Genomic DNA, 23863 nt, shown 5'->3' with positions numbered 1-23863 from the left:
TATCAGCTTACCGCCTCTGTAATTTGACCTGGATTTAAGTTTTGAAATATTACATTAGAGGCATAATACAGAGGCAAATATGACAGACGGGAGTGCCCACTGTTTGTCCAGAGCTGGACAGAGATCTCTGCATATCATAATCATTTTTAATACCAAATAATCTTTCAATAAACCTTTAATCCTGGTGTCAAATCTCAGATCTTAGGAAGAGACTTTTTTTTTGGTATTCCAGGATGCAGTCACATCTTTTAATCCTTCCACTGATATGACAGAACTTGACGGGTGGGGGGGGGGGGGGGCATAATTTACAGAACTATGAAACCTTATCTGGAGAGGGGATCAGTAAAAAAGGATCTTCTGTGTTGTAGGATACATGGTGTTGTTGTTCTCAGCATGATGATCTTAAAGCACAGCTACTGTACTGGACAGTAATCGGTTGTTTACGTGTTGTTCGGCTTGATATTTCACTTCAAACCAGATATAGTAAGCACAGATCAGGAGATTATTATTAGCACATCTGTCAGGTGGAAACCGTCCAGTAAACATTATGACTGACCATTATTACTGGCCACAGATGGTGACTTTTCCAGAAAAGTCAACACAAGGACATCCTCGTGGCAAAACAATAAGCCAAATGACTTAAAGTCTGTATGCTAGCTTCTTTTGATTGTTTAAAAAAAAACTTGCATTTATCATTGTTGGTTAGTTTTCTCTGTATATGCATTGGATCTGCCAAATATATTAAGCTTGTTGACTGGTTTTGACGTACTGGAAAATATGACTCTCTCAGTGTCAGGAGACAATGTTCATCTGTTGGGTCACATCACTTTTGTGCTGCCCAAGTTTTCATAGATGAAATAATAAAGAGCTAAAGGTGGTTATATATCTGAAAAGTTGTAAGTGCAACGAAGACTTCATGGTACTGACAACTTGTCCAAAGCATACGATTTGGCCTACACCATGTGAAATAGGCTATAGACCCCTCCAACATTGCAGGTTTTAAGAACTTTGAGTATCAATGTTTTCATCAAGCTAATACCACATTTAATGCGTGCAGGTGTCCAAGATGCAAATCTCCCCACTTGGCAGCCCTCTTAAAATGCTTTGGGACATTTATTGTTATTTGTTACTGGACTGCATGATCTAAACTAAATTTTTTTAAGGGTTGTCATCCGTTGCCACCTCAAGCTGCTCTTTTGTCTTCCCTGTGCTCCCCCCTTTGGTTGTGATCTACCAACAGCAACAGGCAGAAAATCCACAAATGGACATCTGAGATGAATGGACTGTTTTAGATGATTTATTTGATAAAAATCATATGAAATATGATTTCATCTCAGAGCAGAAAAGAACCTCATCATTCATTTTACACAGCAGAGAGGAAAAAACTACGCTGTAGTTTTAGAGTAAAAACAAAAATCTGGGAAATAAATACGAAGTATTTTGAGTATTTTCATTTCACTAGAAAGGGATGCAGAATGTCAAAGAACAAATACTTTGGAGCTTGGAACCATTTCTATTTAGAAATTCTCAGGACGTTTTATTTTTTCATCAATAATTCCTGAAACAATTCAAAAAGAAAGAAAGACCACAGAGGTTTCAGAGTGAGCGTTCTGCTCTGAACCACGGGCTTGGCTGTGGCTGCCAGAGGCCTTACAGACTCCTGCCTACAAGGTGTTGATTCCAAAGGTAACAGCTGCTATGGTTCCCCTAGGTCTCCCTCCATGGTCCGGACCAGGACATACAGCTCAGCAAGCCCAACTACTGATGCGGCGATCACCGCTGAGATCACCCGCTGCAAAACAAATGTTGGAAACAATTTCAGTAAAGCAAAACAAGAACGTCACAAAATACAGAGAAGTTTTATAATGGGACGGACAGCAGCAGGACCGCTTCTCTTACCGCCGTAGTCTCAGTGAACAAGTACTGACTGCCCATGTAGGAACAGGCAAAAGCAGCAACTATTGTAACCAGGAAGTTGAATATGGTGACCACAACTGCTTTGACTGACCGCACTGCAGAGAGAGAAGGTACATAAGCTAAGGATGCACAATCCAGCCTCTATAATGAGATGCTCAACAGTACACTCACCCTGCTGTCCGAAATCTGACAGCACGCCATGGCGGTTGATTTCCTGGAAAATCAAACAAAAAAAAGAAAACTGTTAAATATTTTCAAAATATAACTTGTGTGTGAACCCCACAATCAAACTCAGCACTTTGGAAAAAATGAGCACATTTTCTCTGTCTTTGGAAAAATGCATAATTTTAAAAAAATGAATGAGAACAATTTAAATCGTGGCTCAAGAGTTGGGAGTTCGCCTTGTAATGGGAAGGTTGCCGGTTCGAGCCCCGGCTTGGACAGTCTCGGTCGTTGTGTCCTTGGGCAAGACACTTCACCCGTTGCCTACTGGTGGTGGTCAGAGGGCCTGGTGGCGCCAGTGTCCGGCAGCCTCGCCTCTGTCAGTGCGCCCCAGGGTGGCTGTGGCTACAATGTAGCTTACCATCACCAGTGTGTGAATGTGTGCGTGAATGGGTGGATGACTGGATATGTAAAGCGCTTTGGGGTCCTTAGGGACTAGAAAAGCGCTATATAAATACAGGCCATTTACCATTTAGGCCATTTTAAAAGACAGGGTTAAGACAACGGAAGAGAATTCCACAGCCTTGGTGCCTGAAAAGCCCAATCCCCACGTGTTTTGAAACTAGTACGTGGACCAATAGTAACTTCTGACCTGAAGACCTAAGTGCTTGGGAAGATGCATGAGGTTTCAACAGGTCAGAGATATACTGGGGAGCTTCACCATGTAGAGCTCTAAAAGTTAAAACTAAAATTTTAAAATGAAACCTAAAGTTTACTGGCAACCAATGAAGAGAAGCCAAAACTAGAGTAATATGTGACCTCTTCTTAGTGCCAGTTAAAAGTCTTGCCGCAGAATTCTGTAAAGTCTGAAGGCCATCCAAAGCTGATTTGTTGAAACAAGTAAAAAAGACCGTTAATACAATTCAAATGAGAAGAAATAGAAACATGAATAATCATCTCAAGTTCTGCCTTTGACACCAGTAGTCTGAGTTTAGACATGTTTCTTAGATGATAAAAACAGTTCAGAACCAGCTGTTTGGAGTGACTCTCTGGCGACATTGAACTGTCAAATATGACACCCAAATTTCTATATAATTTCTATAAGACTTGCAAAATATTCTGTTCTGGCATTTTTTTTTATCATGTCGTTAAGTGAGAAAGTAGACTTCTTCAGATGTACATTATGAACCTCAAGCTTGGAAGCCATCCATAAACATTCTAACTTGCAATCTATCTATATTTTTTTATTTGCATTACATCACCATCCCATCGTTTTAAGAACTGGCATGGACGAGGATGGTTTGTACTCCTCACCATGAGAAAAACAAACAAACATCCAAACATTTCAACAGCACACCCAGTGTATCGACCCTGAAATGGCAAAGATGCTTTTAATATTAACAAAAAATGTACCTGAGCATTGACATTTCTTGTGATCCTTTTGTATTCTTCATTGGCTAGTTTAGCTTTAATCTTCTCAAGACGGGCGACCAGCTCAGGGTTCTGAAGTGAGAGGAAGAAGTCACAGTTTAGTTTTTCTCATTACACTGGCTGGGCCTTCTGTGAAAACACTCTAATTACACGGGGCCAAGTTGCAGAAATTACTACATGTTAACACTGCAGTAGGTCTACAGACCTATGGTCTATCACTCACATGTGAATACAGTGTAACAGCAAAGGATGCGCATGAGTGTACATCACAAAACGTGCAGGAATTTACTTACCCTAGGAGGCTTCACGATTTCAGGCAGGTGAAGCGAGCTATCCTCCAGCAACTCATGCAGGTAGAATGGATGCCCTGGATAAATGCAGGCACGGTAAAAAATGTTATGAAATTGTGTACACACACACACACACACACACACACACACACACACACACACACACACACACACACACACACACACACTTCAGTTTTTTCTTTTTTCACCATTGTCCTGAAGATATTTCTTGATCTTCCTCGCTGTACTGAATGGCAGGATTGTTGGTTCCGGTTTTTCAAGAACCTCCTCCAGCTCTTCTCCCAATGCTCGAGGAAGAGCTGACTCCGACTTTCCCAGTAAATGTGTCACTTTATTTCTGAATTTATCCCCCACCACAAATGCAGAAGCCATGATGCACCAAAAATTAAACGAGTTTTTTCGAAGCAACTATTTAAATAACGTTTTCTGTCAAACCTGGCCTCAATATAAACACGGGCTTTACTTTATATCTACTGAAATGTACCGTTTAAAAACGAAACCCAGCATCTGCTAAAAACAAATAAAAACCCTGGTACGCAGCCATATTGCTTGTCTTGTGACAGGCTGACGTAATCGCTCACGTGACCATCTTCCTGACGTTTTATTTACGTTTTTTTTTCTTTTTTTTTTTGTAAAACATCAGTCATATATATATTATTGTGAAAACGCCAAGACGCCAATACGCCAAGTTTATAATAATGATTTGTTTCATTTTTAACTTAAACGTTTCTCACGACATGACACCTTACCTTTTGGGCCCCACTGCTGTCAGACTCCATAATAAAGACTTTAACTGATCAAGCACACACATCCATACATATGCTATAATACTAAGTGCAATAATCCTTTCTGTCATCGTTGTATTTTTACTCAGTTGTATATAGTATTTGTATTTGTATTCTATTTTTATCTTATTGTATATTTATTTTATTTTATTCTACTGTATATAGTATTTTATTTTATTCTATTCTGTACAGTTGTGTACTGTATTTATTCTTATTGTATTCTAATTTTTGCCTCATAACTTTTGCACTGTCCACTTCCTGCTGTGACAAAACAAATTTCCCACGTGTGGGACTAATAAAGGTTATCTTATCTTATCTTATCTTATCTTATCTTATCTTATCTTAAAGGACTCATCATAAACTCGTAGAACTTACCGCTTTTGCATTACTAAGCTTTGACACAAATTTAAGCAACAGTACTTTTGATGGGACACAACTTTCCAACACTAAATTGTCCCAAACTACCGGTGCGCAATCAGCATTTTAACCAATGTAATGGTGGAATGAAAATAAAGGAGTGTTAAACTTTTATTTTCAGACTACAATGAAGGTCATATTTGTTGTAAACGAAAATAATTAAAAGAAGGTTACTGAACGTTAAGCGTTTGGTTCTGTTATTACAGTCGTTCCATGAAGGCAGCTCAGCTATGATTGGCTCTCAGCGCTGGAGGACAAACGATATAATACGTGTGTGACTGTGCTAGTATTGGAAAGATGGCGGCTAGTGCATTACGTCGAGGGTTGTTGAGTAGTGTCAGTAAATACAACAAGAAGCATGCTCACAGAATACTGAGTGTCGTTGACACCAGCTGCGGGTTCGAGGCATACAGACCGCGGTTACTATGCCGAGCTTGCGGCCTGCCTGACGGTGTTCAGCAGAGGAGGTTTATGTCGTCACGGTAAGAATCCTCAACTGTCCTAATATGCCAGAGCTAGCATGCTAAAGACTTTAGCTAAGCACGAGCTCTTCAAAATGGCACCGTTAGTTAAAGACACTGGCCATGCTGCTATTAAGTGGACAGCTGCCTGTAGGTAGATGATACCTGCATAGTGAGTCCGATGTGCAAATGAATTGGGACTCAGAGCAAGGGTGATGTGCAGAGCTGTTGTAACTACAGAGGAAGAAAGCTGATGAGCCATACCATAAAGATATGTGAAGCAGTTTTTGAAGTTAGGTTATAAAGAGAGGTGGTGATCAGTGAGCAGCAGTGTGGCTTCAGAGCACTACAGATTTGATGTTTGCTTTAAGAGTGTTGATGGAGAAGTATAGAGAAGTTTATAAGGCGCTTCACTGTGTCTTTGTGGATCGGAGAAGACGTGATTGGGTGCTAAGAGAGGAACTGTAGTACTGCATGTGGACGTCAGGAGTGTTAGAAGTATAGAAGGGTGGTGCAGGACATGTATGAGGGCAAGCCAGACAGTGCTGAGGTGTGTGGTTGGAGTAAAAGGTGAGATTTACAACTGAGATCAGATCTGGGCTCCTTATTTGCAGTGATGATGACAGGCTGATAGTTGAGGTCAGGCAGGAGTCTCCGTGCCATGTTTGCAGACAACACATTAGAAAGCGAGGTGTGATCTGTAGTGAGAGTAGGTAGGAGCAGGTGGTAGAGAGCCTGGAGAGGTGGAGGTATGCTCTGGAAAGAAGAGACATGAAAGTTAATAGAAGCAAGACAGAATGCATGTGTGTGAATAAGCAGGAGGCAGGTGTAAGAGTGATGCAGGCAGCAGAGGTAGTAAAGGGAGATGTTTTAAAATACATGGGTCCAGCTGTCCAAAAAAGGGGAAGGATTACATGGTAGTAACCGAGACCTGCTGTGATGTATAGTTTGGAGATGGTGGCACTAACATAAACACATTTGGCAGAGCTGAAGATGGTAAGATTTTCATTTGGAGTGACCAGGACGAAGACCTCAGGGGGACAGCTCAGTTTGAGCAGGTTGGAGGCAAAGCTAGAAAGGTGAGACTGAGATGTTTGAACATGTGCATAAGAGAGAGAAAGCTGATTAACTGGCTAAAGCACATTGAATATGGAGCTGCCAGGCAGGAAGAAAAGTTGAATAACACATAAAAGATTCATGGATGTAGTGAGTGAAAGAGAACATGGTGTGACAGAGGAGAATGCTGGGATATGGTGAGATGGAGGCAGATAATCTGCTGTGGCGACCCATGGGTACCTCGAGTTTTTCCACGTACAATAGTTGAAATGTCTTTATTGTAACCATCGGGTATCAATTGCAATAGCATTAATAAGCTATCTGCATGTAATTCGCTGAAATGTTTTTTTTCTCCCACACGCTGCGAATGCATCTTTAATCTCCCCCTTCTTTTCTACCTGGCACACTGCACTGAACATGCATGTTTATATTTTACCAGATAGGAAAATACTGCAAATAAAATGTTAAATAAACCAGCTGTGATTTCTAGGGGTGCAACGATATTCGTATCGATATTGAACCGTTCGATACAGTGCTTTCGGTTCGGTACGCATATGTATCGAACAATACAATATTTGTAATTTATTTTATCAACTTTCCTTCTGACGATGCTGTCTGTGTGGAGCGCTCAGTGAATCTGCGTTCGACTACTCCGCCTAGGCTGCACTGTCGAGCGCAGATCCACTGAGCGCTCCACACAGACAGCATAGTCAGAAGGAAGAGCGCAGGGCAAGCTAGCGAGACAGAAGTTAAGCTCTCCTTGCAACATGGACCTCCCCCACCCTCATTCAGATCTGGCGTTTGGAATTATTTTGGTTTTCATGTGACGTATGACCCTGAAGGTAAGCGCGTCATGGACTAAAGTAAAACAGTATGTTGGATGTGCCACGCAATGCTCAATTACTTGGGTGGGAGCTAGTGTGTTAGCGCAGTTAGCTCGTTAACGTGTTGGCCGTCTAGCCCCATGCACGGGGCTATCAGGGCTAGCTCGTTAACGGAGATTTGCCGTGTTGTGGCGTTAAGGTCATTTTAACGAGGTTAACCTGAAAGCACTAGTGGGAACACAACGAATATGACTGCACATTTACGCCGACATCATCCTAGTGCAAAGACAAAAACAACAAGCATGCATGCTACAAACTTTACCTGAGTCATTTAGACAGCCGTTAGCACAGGATTCTCCTTATGGGGACCTGATATGTTTAATATGCTGCTGAGAATATAGCCCAGAAGAAGCGGATAGTATAGCTTTTATTTTGGAAAGAGCCATTTCTCTGTAATAAACTCTTTTCCAAAGATGAGTGATTCCTCAATCAGATACAGGGCTTGCAATATCGCTAGCCCGACGTCCTGGGGCTAGCGATTTTTCCAGTCGGGCTACCAAAATCTATCTCTGCCCTGCCTGTCCGGCTATTGTAGGAAGGAAAAATATATGTCAATGCTTTTGCATTCTTTCGGAAATGTAGCTGGGTAATTATGTCATTGGCATCGGTGAGCCACTGTCAATATGTGACATATTGAAATCGCATTTGAATTTGCACTTGTTTTTTTGCTTTCACTTTGCAATCGCGTGAACTGTGTATAGAGAGCGACAGTACTGATTGGTGAGTGATGATAATTTGTGCACCAATTCCTCTGACATCGTCTTATCAATCGTTAGCTTACTATGCAAACATGACAAGTGAAATCTCCCGCAGCTTAAACATGTGAGATGTTTAAGACATGTTGATCGCGCAGAGAATCGCTGAGCTTATGTGAGTGCGTGTGTAAAAGCAGCAGGATATATATTTTAGTTCTGCTGAGCCAAATAAGACAGGTCAGGGTGAAGAAGTGACAGCCAAAGAAAAGCTTACCGCAAAACGGAAAAGTTATGACACATCAGACTATAAGGCAAAAAGAAAGTGCAGCTTTATGGTTTCATGACCAAAATAATTTCTGTGGCTGCGATATGATGAGCTAAATAACCAGGGGTGCACATAAGTGGTCCGCAGGTGCGCATTCGCTGTCAAAATAAAAAACACGCACAAGGGTTAGGGTTAAATTTAAAAACTGTACTTTTGAGTTAAAATATATATTTATAATTTTAATAAATGACAAATTAAAAAGGCATGAACATTTTATTTTGTATCGAAAAAATATCGAACCGTGACACCAAAGTATCGAACCAAACCGTGAATTTTGTGTATCGTTGCACCCCTAGTGATTTCCTGTGACTGTTCTTGGGCAGTCCTTTTTGTAGTCACTATCTAGACTTTTGTTTCTGTAATTTGAGGTCATCACATTTTTTATTGTATAGATTTTATACGTCATAAGCATAAAAAGCACCCTTTTCATTTCGGTTGTTTTATATTGTCTTGTGAATTATTGCTTGATGTCCTTTTTTGTTGCTATGATATTTTGTTAAAGGTCTAGTGTTGACCACAGAGAGACTTACTGTGACTGTAGTCATTTGTGAAAAATCTCTGTGTAGAACTAATGGTTAAAAAGTAGTTGAAATAAAACCTTTCATTTCATTCAGGTTTTTTGTATTCAAAGAAGGGAAAAAAAGAACATTGAATGGTCGATTTGAATGCGTATACCAGTGCAATTTTAGGCTCTATATGGATTTTGGAGGTTAAACATATCACTGTGTATATATGGTGATGTAGCCAAAAAAAATTGTGATTTTAGATTTTCCTCATATTGCCCAGCCCTACTTTAGAGTCCATCTGAAAGAGGAGGATTTACCAGCAAGAAATGAAGAAATCACAGATATTGGCTGTTAAGTAGCTTGCCAGCATTAGTTGAGCTGCACTTGATGTTGTTACTGCTTCCAACCTATGGCGTCAATTCAGTACATGTTTAACTACACAGTAAACATTTGGGAAGATTCTTCTTCAGTGGTTTGGCAGTTTTGAAAGAATTTAGTAGCACAAATATAGGCTTTGAAAAGTTATTCAGCAATATCTACGTTATCCTGATAGTGTATTGTATTATTTCCTTATTATTAATGCTGGCACTGTCATTTTAGTGAAGAGAACAACTGAGAGACCCTTAAAACATTTGGTGCTGCACAGGCTGCAGTTTGCAGGCTGCACAGAGGCACTGTCTTATTAACATCATTCAGACACCTGTTGGCTCCCTGTCAGTATCTCAGTTTTGTGTGTTAATATTTGCCTCTCCTGTTATTTAGGACTTAAATCAACCCAATACTTAATCGTTGATGATTGGTGGACTGATCTTATACAGTCAGACCTGGTAATGGGAGAATTACCTTGGTGTAAATAAAGTTAATTGTCTTACTGCTGACAGGCTTGTACCAAATATTATATACTGAAACTAAAAATGGAGTTGTATTAACCACCGACAGCATTGCAGCAACCACAAAAGCAGTATTTCTTTAAGATTAACACTTAATCTAGTTATTCTTAATTTTAAAATTGGGCATATAATTCCCCGGGTCATTATCAGGCCTTAAAATTCAGTACAGGCTTGCAAGTATTAACTGTAAAGCTTGTATAATATTGTAAATTTATACATGACTTCAGTGATCTAATGTGTACAGTAAGACTGGCAAGAAGAGCCGTGAGCTGACATCCAAGCACTCTGCAATCTTTCCCTGTCTCTGCAAGACTGGGATGTATCAGGAAGACTCAGTAGCAAACACAGGCAGGAATCAGAGATGTGTGCTTGGAAGGAATCCAGGCATGGACTAGCTGGTTAAAAATATAAATATATATGAACTGACATTGTTTGTGCTCAGGAAAAAAATGCTGAAAGGACGTGTGTAAACAGGCGTGCCAGTGAAATTGATGTTAAACAGGTTAACGTGTCATCTCTAGTAGAAGCAACAGCAAAATTAAAGTTTCAGATTAACTGGATCAGTATGTATCTGTAGCTCAAATTTATAATGGAACTGCTCTGTAAACTGGGAAGTGCAAGGAACAGAGCCGCAATGGAGACAATAGAAAAGAGCCAGCAGACAAGAAAGTACAGTTGTGTCAGCTGAAGGAGGAAGATGAAACACAACCTACTGTAAGAAAAGACCGTAGTAAAGCTCCCAAGGAGTAGTGAAGATTTTAACTTTGCTTACTGCTCATGCTTTTATTGTACTGTAGCTCTGGCTTTCAGTCTTTTTCTAGATATTCTTAATGTTTATTAATTAGTTGTGTGGACAGTGAAATGGTTAGCTCATTATTGATTTCTCAGCTTTGGTTTCACGTCCTCAATGGTCACCAGTGAAAGCCCAAAGATTGCAGGTGTGGACAGAAAGAGGCAGAGTGTGCTTGATTTATCTGTTCTGTGAGAGAGAGTAAAGGTGGGTGGACAGGTGGGTGAGTGCCCACACGCTGGTTGGAATAGCAGCGGTGAATCAGCACACTCTTGTATCGTTAAGATTTGTTTATGCAACCTTTTCCTTGTGTAATGATATCTGATGACATACTGATATTTTTATATTTTTACCAAGCTTTTCTGTGATATGTTGACTGCTCAATGGCACAAATCCCCAACCCAAATGGATGGATAGTGACATGGATAGTTTCTGTTCTTGGCAAGGCGTGTTGTTGACAAGGGCTAGCTGTTGGCTGAGGCTGGGTCCAGAGTTTGTAGCAGTGTGGCTAAATTTAGATTGGCGATTATCTGTGGACAGTGTATCGACTTGTCTCAGATTGCTGCACAAGTAGAAAGTGAAGAGGAGCCCAGAGGGGTTAAAGAGTAACTTAGGCCAGTTGTGCATGTTTGCATAGGCTCATTCTTGTTCTCATCATTTGACATCTTTAAAGTGTTCATCCATATTCTAAAGTCTTTGGGCTGGAGGCTATCCCAGCAGCACAGAGACTGCACCACCCTGACCTCGGGGCAAATACTGCACTCTCTTGTTTCTTATTAGTGGGACAACAACCCTAACCTGTTTTGATAAAACATTGTCACCAAGTGGTTACAGTTTCGCAGGTTCGTATTGCACTGAGTGGCCATTATACCCCCTGCAGTTTTTGGCACTTCCACGTTGACTCAATTTTCAGCCCTCTCTCGTCATGATTGACATTTCTGCCTGGATTGCATCTGAACTTGGTTTGTCTTTCAAGCAAAGTTGAGATGGTCACCCATCAGAACTGAGTACAGTATTGTCCTCCCGATCTTACCCAGAGGTATTCATTCAGAATCTGCATGTTTGTTGTTTTGTAACCATATTTCTAATAAAAGCAGCTTACCTTGTGATTATTCTCGTGCAATACAACTTGTCCAACTTGGTGTGTAATATTAAATCTCCCCGTCCATATATCCACCTCATTAATCCCTGCTCTTCATTTCTGTTGTGAAGATTAGCTTTGCAGGAAGCACAGAATAAGAGTGTTATTTATATGAAGTGACCAGCTGTTGTTATCGGTGCCAACACGTATTGTTTGTTTTGTTCTGAAATAATGATGGGGGCATGGAGTTTGAGACCAACTGTATTTGAACAAAACACCTCAACGGTCAAGTGTTAACAATATTATCAAACTGTGATTGAGATCAGGGCTGAAGAGTCTGCAGGACCTGTCTTCCTATAGGGCTTAATGCATATTTTTTCCATAGGATGGCAAATTCCAAATTGCTGTCGTTGCATCTATGGAATTTCCCGACCCGGTGTGCTGTCCCATACATGATTTGTTGGTTCAATTTTTGTGTAGCATGCAGACCCACACAGATTCAGAGTGTAATGATGTTGCCTGTTTTTGGCAGGAACAGGCCTGAGGGGAAGATTCTAGAGACTGTGGGAGTGTTTGAGGCTGTGAAGCAGCACGGCAAATATGAAACCGGACAGGTAAGACCTTCACACTTTATTCATGCTTATACCGAAGCTGATGATCTGGTTTAGCTGATGATCTGGTTTAGCTCTTGTTCTTTCTCTTGTATTAGACAGATGACTAACATAAATTTCATAGGCCCTTCTACTGCACACGGACCATTACAGTGTTACAGAGTTAGATTACTCTGTAGCCTTGGTGAGTTTGGGCTAGTGGCTCATGAAGCAGTTCTCTGCCTGCTGCAGGTCACAGCAGACCTCCAAAGCAGTGCACTTGGAGTTTGAGAGTGGGAAGAGGCTCTGGACCAAAAAAATAAGTTCCATATGAGAATATTACAAAAAAAATATTAAAATTGGGGCAGAATATACTTTAGAAGCCTGCCCAGGGAGGCTGCATGTGGAACTGCTTAGTTAACATAACTCCCAGAGATGAATAAGAAATGCCCTTTGACTACCGCGTGTGTGTGTGTCTCCCTTGCATGACTTTCTTTCTTTGTTCTTTAATCTTATTACTTTAGTGGTCAGACTTTAATTCCCTACTCTGGCACTGTATGATGGATCTTAAGTAGTGCAGAACAAAGCAACAGTGTGGAGAGGATAGAAACAGCTCTGCTCCAGTGTTCAGCATTACTGCCCATACCTTTGTCTATAGTTATACATGATGAACGACGCCAGAACAGTGAGTGAGAGAGAACAGGCCTATGAAACAGTTTATGTAACTCAGTGTTGTCCATATAACCTGTTTGCATCATCTCTTCTAGTGACTGTAATCCCATACAACATTGTGTGTATTGAGCGTCCTACATCTATAATTTCTGAAAGCCTTATCTCGTCGTTGTTGTTGTCGGGCTCTCCCCTAGCTGTTTCTCCACAGCGTGTTTGGCTACAGAGGCATCGTCTTGTTTCCATGGCACGCCCGCCTCTATGATCGAGACATCACCCCTCCCATGTCTGACAGGTAGGGTGGTCTGGGCTAAAATGCCCATCTCAGCTTGACTTTCTGCGTGGTTGTTTTGTGTGTTGTGTACTGATTTTGTAGTGCTTCTTCCTGCAGCAAACCTGAGCCCCCAGGGGCCCACGGCTCCAAGGAGGTGAAGGGGAAGACTCACACTTACTACCAAGTCCTCATTGACACCAGAGACTGCCCTCATATAGTAAGTATAACTTGTGCTTGTACTGAGATCATGTAGTTATTCAGAGCGTCAACCACTGTTTTGAGCTCAATTGTGGACACAGTCTGTGTGATCTCAGGCAGTGCAGTGGGTGGAAATGTTGCTAGGTGACAAACCCTCCACTGTGGTGGACTCAAACTGTAGGTATTTATTAGTGTTGAGGTCTGCAGGTATGTAACTGTTGGTCTGTGCGCTGTGACAGTCTCAGAGGTCCCAGACGGAGGCAGTGACGTTTCTGGCCAACCACGATGACAGCAGGGCTCTGTACGCCATCCCAGGTATGCACACTGGTCAGGAGCCACTCACTCATACATCTGACTCACATTCTGATTGTTTTTCATTTATTTCTTATGGAGGCTTTTGTCATAATAAAAGACGGGAGATAGCTGGTGATTAGGGCTGGGTATCGTCACTGATTTCTAGAATCGATTCAATTCCGATTCACAAGGTCCCGAATCGATTTGATCCACGATTCGACTTAATTCGATTCAATTCAATTTGAATCTGGGAAATTTTGACAGCCAGAAATATTATAACTCAGATCAGTACATTTACATATTTTTGTATCTATAAAAAGGAAGCTGACACACGCAAGACTTTATCAAAGGTGTAAGCATCACAGCAGATGCCTTTGTGTCAAAGTAGCTGAGGATAAAACACAGAAAAACATGAAGGTGATTTTCCTGGCCTGGGATTTTATAAAAATATTCTGCAGTAGATCAAAAACGAAAGAAAACCATTAATCAACACATGAACATTACCTCGGAAGTTACAGCGGTTTTATTAGAGACACGGCTAAGCGTTTTGCATTTTGCATAATTTTAAAAAGTTTAAATTTGTTCAGTATTGAACGGCAGAAATTAGGTTTTCTTTTCGGAAGTATATAAAACGAAAAAAAAAAGTCAGCCGACAGCGCTGTACACAACGGTAGACTTGTGCGTAACAAGCAAGCGAATAATGAAGAAAACTGATTTTTAGACAGGAAACTGTTCTTGAAGTACAGACAGACAGAGAGAGAGAGCTGTGCATCGTGGTCGAAGCAAAACAGTAAAAGTAAGAGTGAATACATGACGATGTTTATGTGAAGCGTAGTTTGGATCTTCTTTTGCTGCTGGTTCGGTCAATATTGTTTGGAGAGACATCAAATTAACAGCTTTAGAATCCGCACATAAAGGGAACACAAAGCGCGGACCCGCCGACAGATCAGAATCAGCGAGCTGTCGGCTTTCAGCCCCGACTGTGAGAAAGGCGACACTCACTGATTCTGATCCACGGGTTTTGTCTTTGTGCAGAATCCGTGTTCCTGCTCTCATTTACTGTCTTAGCTGTTTGGTGGTTATTGAAATTTTGTGAGATTTCACCAGAGATTCTGGCAAAATAAATTTATATTAAAAAATCGATTCAGGATTTTAATGAATTGATTTTACGTTATCCAAGCCAGAATCGATTTTAATCGATAAATCAATTATAAAAACCCACCCCTACTGGTGATGTCTATCTTGGGGTCTTACAGTTGGCATTAGAAACTGGCGGTCATACTTTAAGCATTAAATTTGAGTCTGGCCCGAATAGAGCACACCTTATTTTTACACAGTCACATCCAACCTGCTGTCAGAGAGAAAAGGGCAAAAAAGCAGCTGGTGTTCTTTTATCAGTGCTGAGGAAATTACGTAATTTACTCAAAATGTTCAAATATTGAATTCTGTGAAAAGAGCATTTTTGATAATGGTAGTTATTAGGGCTGGGCCATATCATACCGGTCACGGTAATACCGGTATAATGTTGCGATAGAATATGGGTAAAATGCGCATGCGCTGTGCCTTTGTTTTCATACGCACATGGCGAAAAAGGCACTGCGGCGACGGAGAATGACAAGGGCGAAAGCGGATCGTTGAATGAAACAGATGAACCAGAATTGGTTTGTAAAAATGCTGCAACTTCAGTGGTGTGGAACTGGTTTAGCTTTCGTCCATCAGATACACAACAAAGCACTATTTTTGGTAGAGCATGCTAGCAGACCGCCGTTATTACTGTGTTGTTTGGAAAATACGGCACACTTAAAATCAATCCTTTGATTTTTCTGAAAGTCGACAGTGACCCTAACCCTGGACATTGGCCGACATATCCTCAGCATAACAGTGTATAATATCCACAAAACTTAAAAAGAGCTTATACACACGCAATATGGTAATATTATGTTGAAGCACAGTACGTATCACTCCGCGAGGCTCCTCCCTACGATAGACGTAATGCTCTGACAACCCATCAAGTGGTGCAATGTCCACTGGAAATGCCTTTTGGTTAAACTGTCAGCAAGGAATTTGCATTTGCACTGTTACATTTTTATATAACTTTAATGCAAAAAACAGCTGCTTGTTTAAGTGAAAATACATTGATGGTTTATTTTGCACTAATAAAGTTGTGGAGTTGTAAAGTATTTTGTCTAGTGTCAATTATATCGTCAGTTATATCGTTATCGCAAATTTTCAAATGTATATCGTGATAAATATTTTTAGTATCGCCCTGCTCTAGTAGTTATGATGGTTCTGTTTCTGGCTTTCCTCTTCAGGTCTGGACTATGTGAGCCATGAAGACATTCTGCCTTATAACTCCACAGAGCAGGTCCCCATCCAGCATGAGCTGTTTGAGCGCTTCCTCATGTACAACCCTTCAAAAAGTAAACGCAGATCTTTTTTCAGCTCTGTGGTTTTGTATAAGTCCAACAGGTTTCTTCTATATCTAACAGATGTAGTCGACATGTTTCCTTCCATAGCATTGTTGTTTCATAAAGTTGTGACAGACCTACATATCTTATGTATGTAGGTCTTATCTTGTAAACATGACGATCCTCTGGGCAGTTTCATGAATAAAGGTGGTGGTAATTTCTGCAGGATTGAGTGCTTGAGTGGCAAGTTTTGTAATGTTAAAGTTTATCCCTCCTATGTGAAACTGTCATTTGTAGTTTGACTTTTGGTTCCGATCCTTATAAGATCCACTCAATGGCCACCTAGAATGCCTAAGAAGCAGACTATTTTTAATGTGATTGTTTTTTGTTTTTGTAGTTCCTCCATTCACAGCCAGAGACACCCTTAAAGCATGGCAAGAGAAGAACCACCCCTGGCTGGAGCTCTCAGACGTCCACAGAGAGACAACTGAGAACATCAGAGTCACTGTCATCCCCTTCTACATGGGAATGAGGGTAGCTGGATCTTTACGGATATTACTTATATATTATTTGTTATTGCAGCACAGCCTGAGCCCCACCACCTCACAGCTCAAACACATTTCATTGGTGTTATTAGGTGTACTTGGCAAGATGTTGGCTTACAGCCTGTTTCTTTTTAATTTGTAGGCTTAAATGCTCCTCTGTAGTTTGCTTGAAATCTAAGGTTAATTCTTTGTTGTCCTTAGGAGGCCCAGAATTCTCATGTTTATTGGGTGAGTAGTTTTATATTTTATCATGTAAATTAAAGACAGTGAAACACAGAAATAAACAGCTCAAATCTGTTTGTGTTGTCTTCCTGCAGTGGCGCTACTGTATCCGTCTGGAGAACTTGGGCAACGAGGTGGTTCAGCTGAGAGAGAGACACTGGAGGATCTTCAGCCTATCAGGAACTCTGGAGACGGTCCGAGGACGAGGTGTCGTAGGCAGGGTGAGCATGCTTACAAACACGAGCAGAACCACAGACAGCAACGAGATGTGGAGTTGGACAAACGCAGCCGGCCACAGAACGACAGACACGATTAGCAATGACACACAATCCCTCTAAGATAATACTATTACATTAGTAATATTACACACCATATATGCATGCATGCCATATATTATATTATATTACTTGTTTTTGACACTGAGGTATGTAATAGACTATGTGCACGTTAGCATATGCTACTTCCGGTGTGGAAACTCCTGTAGGGAGCTTTGTTTCCGGTGTCCTATTCGCGCCTTGTTTACGGTCCAAAACAAGTTAAGCAAATAAATGAATCAAGCGGCGATTTACATTTGGATTATAGAATTCTGATCTCATGCTTCATAAGACGTCCTTTAACCAAACATAGTCCACTTAAAGGACATCTGAGATGTAATTTTTTTTTTTTTACTGTATTCTTTCATTACGTATCATTACATTGCATATTACATAGGGATGGGTACCGGTGTCCGGTGCCATGATGGCACCGGTTCTGACATAAACGGTAGTAACCAGACCGAAAAGCAGCGCACATTTCGGTGCTTTATTTCGGTGCTTTTTTTTCCTGAGCTGTGATACACTTCTAGCCAATCATTTTTACGTTTCCGAGGATAGTAGGCGGGGCCAGGTACGTACGTTCTTTTATGCAGAGCTACAGATTAAAAATGTCCAAGGCGAAGCGGTCAAAAGTCTGGCTGTACTTCACAGCAAAATATGCAAACTCAGCAGCCTGCAACAAGTGCTTTAAGCTGATACTGTGATACTGTCAAAGGAAGTAACACCTCGAATCCGATGAAACACCTGGCGACGCATAGCGTTTTTTTTTTTTTTTTTTTTTAAAAGCCGAGAAATGCGCCGTATTTGATGGCAGCAGCAGCCGTTCTTCTCTGCGTGAGTAGCTTAATGTTGTTCGTGTGTAATTTACGTTGAGTAGGCTAACCACGTTATTACATTAATGCATGTAAGGTGAACTAGCAAACATCATCATAGCTACATGTGGCTGTCTTCTTGTTTGATGGCAGATACTCCCTTCACCCTGGCCAAAAAGGCTAAAATGACCAAAGAAAAAGAGGGAAACAGCTAAACATGAGAGGTTTTTGGACAAAGTTTGTATTTTTTCCATTGTTTAAGCACTGCTTCCAGCTAAGAGTGATACCATATATGCCCCATAGCTGCAGAAAAGGCTAACATTGTTATCTTTTTACAAAAAACCAGCTGACCATGAGAGGTTTTTGGACCAATTTTGTGTTCTCCATTCTTTAAGCACCGGTTCGAGCACCGTTTGAGCACCGGCACCGTTTCAAAAGTACCGATTTGGCACCGGTATCGGATAAAACCTAAACGATACCCATCCCTAATATTACATATCATATTAAAAATAAACATGCCTGACTGATGCAAAGGCCTCAACACCAGAGTATGAATGATGAATTTTTTCAAGACCCCAGTTCTGATATGATACAGATGCCTTGGCTCCGCTTGTCTGTTAGTATTTTGATCTGATTCCAGAGTTGAATGAACAGACTGTCATCCTGGCTGTGAGGAGGAGACTGTCGCGTTTGTTTAGAAATGCTCAGCTCTTTGTACTTACCTAACAGGAGCCGGTGTTGTCTAAAGAACAGCCAGCCTTCCAATACAGCAGCCACGTGTCTCTACAAGCCCCAAGTGGTCATATGTGGTGAGTCTACATCTACCTCTTTCTTCACATGCTATAAAATCCAAAGTATCTTCAGCTTTTCTCACTTAGTGTTTTTATTATTGTTGTTTTAGGGGAACGTTTCGCATCGAAAGAACTGATGGTTCCCACTTTGATGTCCGCATTCCTCCCTTCTCCTTGGAGAGCAACAAGGATGACAAAGCGCCTCCTGCTGGCTACACATTTTAAGTGTGTGCTACCACCCTCAAGCCCGGGATACGCTGCCAGTCCTGCTTGTGTCATTATCTAGAGTTGCCCCTGACTTGTAACATTGCTTCAGCCTTCAACCTGAGTCTAGCATCAGGAAAGCTAAGCAAAGGGGAAATTATTAGCAGTTTCTAGATTATCTAAATGCAGGCCCACCTTGCCTATTTTCTGCCCCCCCCCCCCCCAGCATTAAATTCATTTAGGCTAGAAAATCAATCTGCAAGCCTGTGCACTGGAGATCAGCACAGTGAAGTGGAAGAGAGCTGAGAGTTTGGAAGGTGAATTATTGCTGCCGAGCTGAAATATTGACCAGTTTATTTTTATACATGATGCAGTACTCTTGTCCTGAACCCTTTTTCGTTCTCCCCCAATTGTTGTTGTTTTGGGTTTTTTAGACACTTAAAGAGACAGAGAACGTGTCAAAGTGTGGGCCTGTTAGTGTAAAAGTACATAAGATTTACTGTGTCACAACAATGAAGCAAACTGGAAATTTAAAAAATATCTCACCCTGAAATGTCAAAAATGAAACCACATCTCTATAAATCTAAAGTACAGAAAGTCAAAATGGCAGCATAGCAGTATTTGGTAGTTTAGAAGTGGTCAGCAGTTACTATCTTGAGTTAGTGCAGAGTGGTCTGTCTGCTTTGCATGTATTAATTTGCTGTTGGCTAAAACTTCCCCAGGACGCCAAAAATCGAGTCATAAAGGAAAAACGTTAAACCTGACCCAGATTTGTTCTAATGCTGCTGTTTCTGGGGGGGGATGATGATGATGATGATGATGATGATAAAAATAAAAACTGCCATAAACATTTCCAGATGAAGAATTTGGGTAAAAAAAACTCTAGAATTCTTCACTTGTGTGATCATTTAGGTGTCCGTGATTGGATAAATGCCTATAACTAATGGTGTGTTATTGATGTAGATTTTTGGAGATCTGATTTCTAAATGTGCTTCAGACACTCTGAAATGCATCCACTTTTGTTCAGTGTTAAGTAAAACTAAAAGTCACAAGGCTAAGACTTGTGAACTCTCCTCCTGCTGGTGGCAGGTCAGGTCCCCACTGACTGTGAACAGAAGCAGCTCTCTGTGGAGTCATCAGCGATGATGTTACCAGAAGATGAGTTTTCTGTGCAAGCTGTCCGCCTTCCTCCCGCCGTCTGCGCCCTACAAAAACCAAACCGTCATCTTGATCCTGTGCACATGTGGATGTGTCGTCAAGGCTGACTGTGACTTTGTAAAAGAGTTATGAGCCTAAAAGTTGTAAAATGAGGAAAGAAACTAACTTTTTTTTTTTTTTGCTTTGATAAAGTGATTTGATGGTTGAAATACTACTGTAAATACCGATGTAATTAGAAGCAAAATAAATACACCTTTTGAACAATATTCAGACTTTCTGCTGAGTTTGAGCTTGTGTGAAGCTATCAGACTTGTGTAATTGTTTCCTGTACGTGGGCAGGAAAATTGGCTTAAACCTGAGTCCTAGTAACCGGTGGTTGCCAGGGGGTCACCGACCCATCTCTAGGGCTATTTGAGAGAGTCACTATCTAGCTCAAGAAAAGTAAGGCCTTACCACAATTATTAGGGATGCTAAATATAACCACATTGATGTAATGGTTCCACACAGCTGCCACCAGATGTCAGTGCAGGTCTTTCCCTGGTAGTATAAATAACTGACAGCTGTTTCAATTTGTTTTTTGGAGAAAACACTCATGTGTTTTAGTTTATCCCAACTAACTAAAAAAACAAAATCAATTAAAACTAGATTTCACAAAAACTTGTAATAAACTTTCAAAAAAAAATGCTTTGATATGAAAATCATTTTGGCTGACACTTAAACTTCTAGCAACAGGTTTAAAAATAAAATGTGGGCAGAAAAATGTGATGCTAAGAACACCTGACTACTGTCAGGTGTTCTTAGTTCTTTGTTCACCACGATGAGCGTGGGTATAGAAAAGAGCACCCCTCCAATTATGTGTCAGGGCTCAGGGAGGTGCAGCCTTGAGCCTGGTTCTACCGGAGGTTTCTTCCCCTTACAAGGGAGTTTTTCTTTCCCACTGTCGCCAAGTGATTGTTGGGGTTTTTTCTGTGGGCTCTTTATTTTACAATTTAAAGCCCCTTTAGGTGTGATTTAAATAAATGTGACTGCACAGAGCAGTGCACAAAGTAGATCTACTCTAATCGGGTATTAACTTGTAAGTTGGTGTTGTGGTTTACAATTTCCGCAAAAAAATTTTTTTTTTTAAATTGTTAGATACAAAATGCTTAAATCAAGGTCCACTGTTGGCCGATTTTCTTAGAAGACTACAGTTTAAAATGCATGACTCATCTCGACAGATACACCCTGTCCATTTCTGCCTGTGAGCAGTGCAGCTACAAGCCGACACATTTTGAATGGACTCTGGTAGAAAAACCTCCCCCGCGGAGACGGAGCGTCAGCGCCGTGTAACTAGACACTTGGCAGTGCTCATACCCTCCCGGCCCTCCTCCTGCCTCTCCTCATCACCCCGCCAGGAGGAAGGAAGACTTGCGGTCACGTGCACTCGCTGCGCGCCCCCGTGCACTCGAACAGAGGGTGCGATACATAATTCGGTCCCGGGGAGGGGACACCTCAGTCCGGCCCCTTCTGTCAAAGCCCGCTGAGCCGCAGCCTGCACACAGCAGGACGAGGCGCGGATGCGACTTCTGCTTCCTGCCTGCGAATGATGGAGAGTGAGGCCGGGAGGAGGACCAGCGCTGCTTTTGTTGCAGGTACAGCGGGACTTCCAGCGGCCGAGGAGGGACAGGGCAGAACGAGGAGCACCGCAGACGTAAACACTGCCATGCCCTGCTTCATGCAGCAGCGATCCTCCGCCCGCTGCTCCTCCTCTGCTCCAGGACAGAGCGCTGTGTTCTAGAGGACAGCTCGGGAGGAGGAGGAGAGGGTAAATATTTGGTGCTGAAGTTGGGTCCGGGATAGGAGGCTGTCGCTGAGGCAGACTCACTGCTGGGGATCTCCGGCAGCCTGACTCTGCTGAGTCCGCGCTCTGCGGCCATGCGGCAGGCAGCATCCAAAGACCTGTTCCCTACATGAGCTCCAGCTCCTGTGAGTAACAGCACAAAACTACCAGCGCTCCTTCTCAGCGTATCTGCAGTGTTGTACTGTACTCTGGGAGCAGGCACACTTTCCACATTTCACAGAGACGTGATGAGCTGCTGACGTTTTACTGAAGCAGGTGTCTGACACAGGAATCAAAGCTGCCGCTGCATGACTGCTCTGTGGGACCAATCTCTTTGTTGCCAGAGTTCACATTAAGAGGCAGCACCATGGGTGCCAAGCAGGCTAAAGGCCAGGAGCCTGCAGGAGCGAGTCCTCAGCACAGTTGGAAGCGGACACCCACCAAGGAGCGGGGAGACATCTTAGCCTCCCTCATGCTGAAGTCAGGGGACAGGCTGAGCCGTAGCGGGACGCCACCACCACCCTACCAGCGCCGCATCGGCATGATCCAGGAGATGATGCTGATGGCCAAACAGGGCAAGCAGGATGAGGCCACGGAGATGCTGAAGACGCTCCGACAGGTAGTCGCTTAGTCTGCTGTGTGAATGATGCTTTTTCTTTCTGCACACTTCCTCTGTTCTTTCCTGTCGTGCTCTATTACCTTAAGTTAATGTCAACACTGATGCTGAAAGAGAAGCCAGGCTCAGACTAACCGCTGATGCTCACTGACTGAAGCCATTCAGAGACTGACTTCCTGCATGCCTGATGAATTGACGTCCTCCCTGCAAGTATGCCTGGCAGTGCCTGAGTCTGCTGCATGGGTACAGAGTGGAGAGAGTGCTGTGATTTACAACCTCTCTCAGTCTGGATGCTGCTGTTGCTACAGAGAGAAGAAAAAGCCCAACAACAGGCTGGGAGAATCTGGTGTGGCGAGAAACAAAAGGGAAGCAGGAGAAAGAAAATGCCACCAGTTGAATGGGATGATGTGGAGAGCGGCAGAGAAGGGAAGGGTCTGAGGATGACAGGGGTAAAATTCTGAGAAACAATCTGTGTTTATTACTGTGACAGTAAGGAAACTAAAAAGAGCAGATGAAGACAGTGAGGGAAGAAACTGATTTCGACACACTTCACAGAGCCCATACGCTGGCAGTGTTTATAGTTTATCCCCTCGTGACTCAAACTCAGGGAGCAGCACCTGAGGCTTATAGACACATAGCTTCCCCAGATTACTGTTTGGACTTTGGAGATTTTCATCAGAATTGTTCTGTTACTATTTACTGATCAAAGCTCTATGCACTGGTGGCAGATGGCGGTGATAAGCAAACGTTAACACAAAGGTCTGTGAAGGTTCTCAGGGTGAGATCTAAAACCTGCAGGACACCGGCCCTCAAGGCCTGGAGTTGGGGACCCCTGGTGTATACCTTTCCAGATGTGCAAGCTACCTTTTTGATAGGCAATAATGCACCCCAGTATCACCAGAGATGCTCATAGCAAGGGCCCTCTCCTCTTTAGTTTGGAGGATACGCCGTTCATGTTTCCCACAAAGAATTTTAGATTTGGATTGATCTGATCACAAAGCAGTTTTCTGCTTTCAGTCCATTTTAAATGAGTTTTGGGTCAGAGAAGACAGCAGTGTTTCTGAATCATGTTCACATATGGCTTCTTCTCTGCATGACAGAGCTTTAACCTGCATACGTGGGTGTTCAGAGACAGTGATTTCTGGAAGTGTTCCTGATCACATCTGTCAGTGCTGTCTGAAGGCCTGAAGGTCAAGGACATCCAATACAGGATTGGCCTTGTCCCTTGCTTACAGAGA

General features: G+C 42.1%; 3 protein-coding genes across 4 annotated transcripts in view; 2 read left to right on the top strand and 1 right to left on the bottom strand.

Moving 5' to 3' along the window:
• Window positions 1–1281: 1281 nt before the first annotated feature.
• Window positions 1282–4403, bottom strand: vma12 (vacuolar ATPase assembly factor VMA12). Its single transcript, XM_080889581.1, has 6 exons — window positions 4010–4403; window positions 3804–3877; window positions 3493–3582; window positions 2089–2131; window positions 1900–2012; window positions 1282–1792 (listed from the first exon to the last, which is right to left on the bottom strand). The coding sequence occupies exons 1-6, from the start codon at window positions 4191–4193 to the stop codon at window positions 1697–1699; spliced, it is 600 nt and encodes a 199-aa protein (XP_080745707.1). The 5' UTR covers window positions 4194–4403; the 3' UTR covers window positions 1282–1696.
• An 894-nt stretch (window positions 4404–5297) lies between these two features.
• poldip2 (polymerase (DNA-directed), delta interacting protein 2) lies at window positions 5298–19847 on the top strand. Of its 2 annotated transcripts, none has more exons than XM_080889579.1 (11): window positions 5298–5505; window positions 12250–12325; window positions 13168–13265; window positions 13362–13461; window positions 13682–13757; window positions 16049–16156; window positions 16542–16678; window positions 16891–16917; window positions 17007–17132; window positions 18767–18846; window positions 18939–19847. In XM_080889579.1, the coding sequence occupies exons 1-11, from the start codon at window positions 5321–5323 to the stop codon at window positions 19051–19053; spliced, it is 1128 nt and encodes a 375-aa protein (XP_080745705.1). In that variant the 5' UTR covers window positions 5298–5320; the 3' UTR covers window positions 19054–19847. The 2 variants fall into 2 exon arrangements, with proteins under 2 accessions (XP_080745705.1, XP_080745706.1); XM_080889580.1 differs by having other exon boundaries at window positions 5299–5505; window positions 12244–12325.
• A 1792-nt stretch (window positions 19848–21639) lies between these two features.
• lrrc75a (leucine rich repeat containing 75A) overlaps window positions 21640–23863 on the top strand; it is a 74110-nt gene continuing 71886 nt past the window's right edge. The window contains exon 1 of the mRNA XM_080889628.1: window positions 21640–22628. Coding sequence (XP_080745754.1) covers window positions 22377–22628 — 252 coding nt within the window. The 5' untranslated portion in view covers window positions 21640–22376. The remainder of the gene's footprint in view (window positions 22629–23863) is intronic.

The sequence above is a fragment of the Rhamphochromis sp. 'chilingali' genome (assembly GCF_963969265.1).
Source record: "Rhamphochromis sp. 'chilingali' genome assembly, chromosome: 8".
NCBI lineage: Eukaryota > Metazoa > Chordata > Actinopteri > Cichliformes > Cichlidae > Rhamphochromis > Rhamphochromis sp. 'chilingali'.
This window is presented reverse-complemented; position numbering and strand designations above follow the sequence as displayed.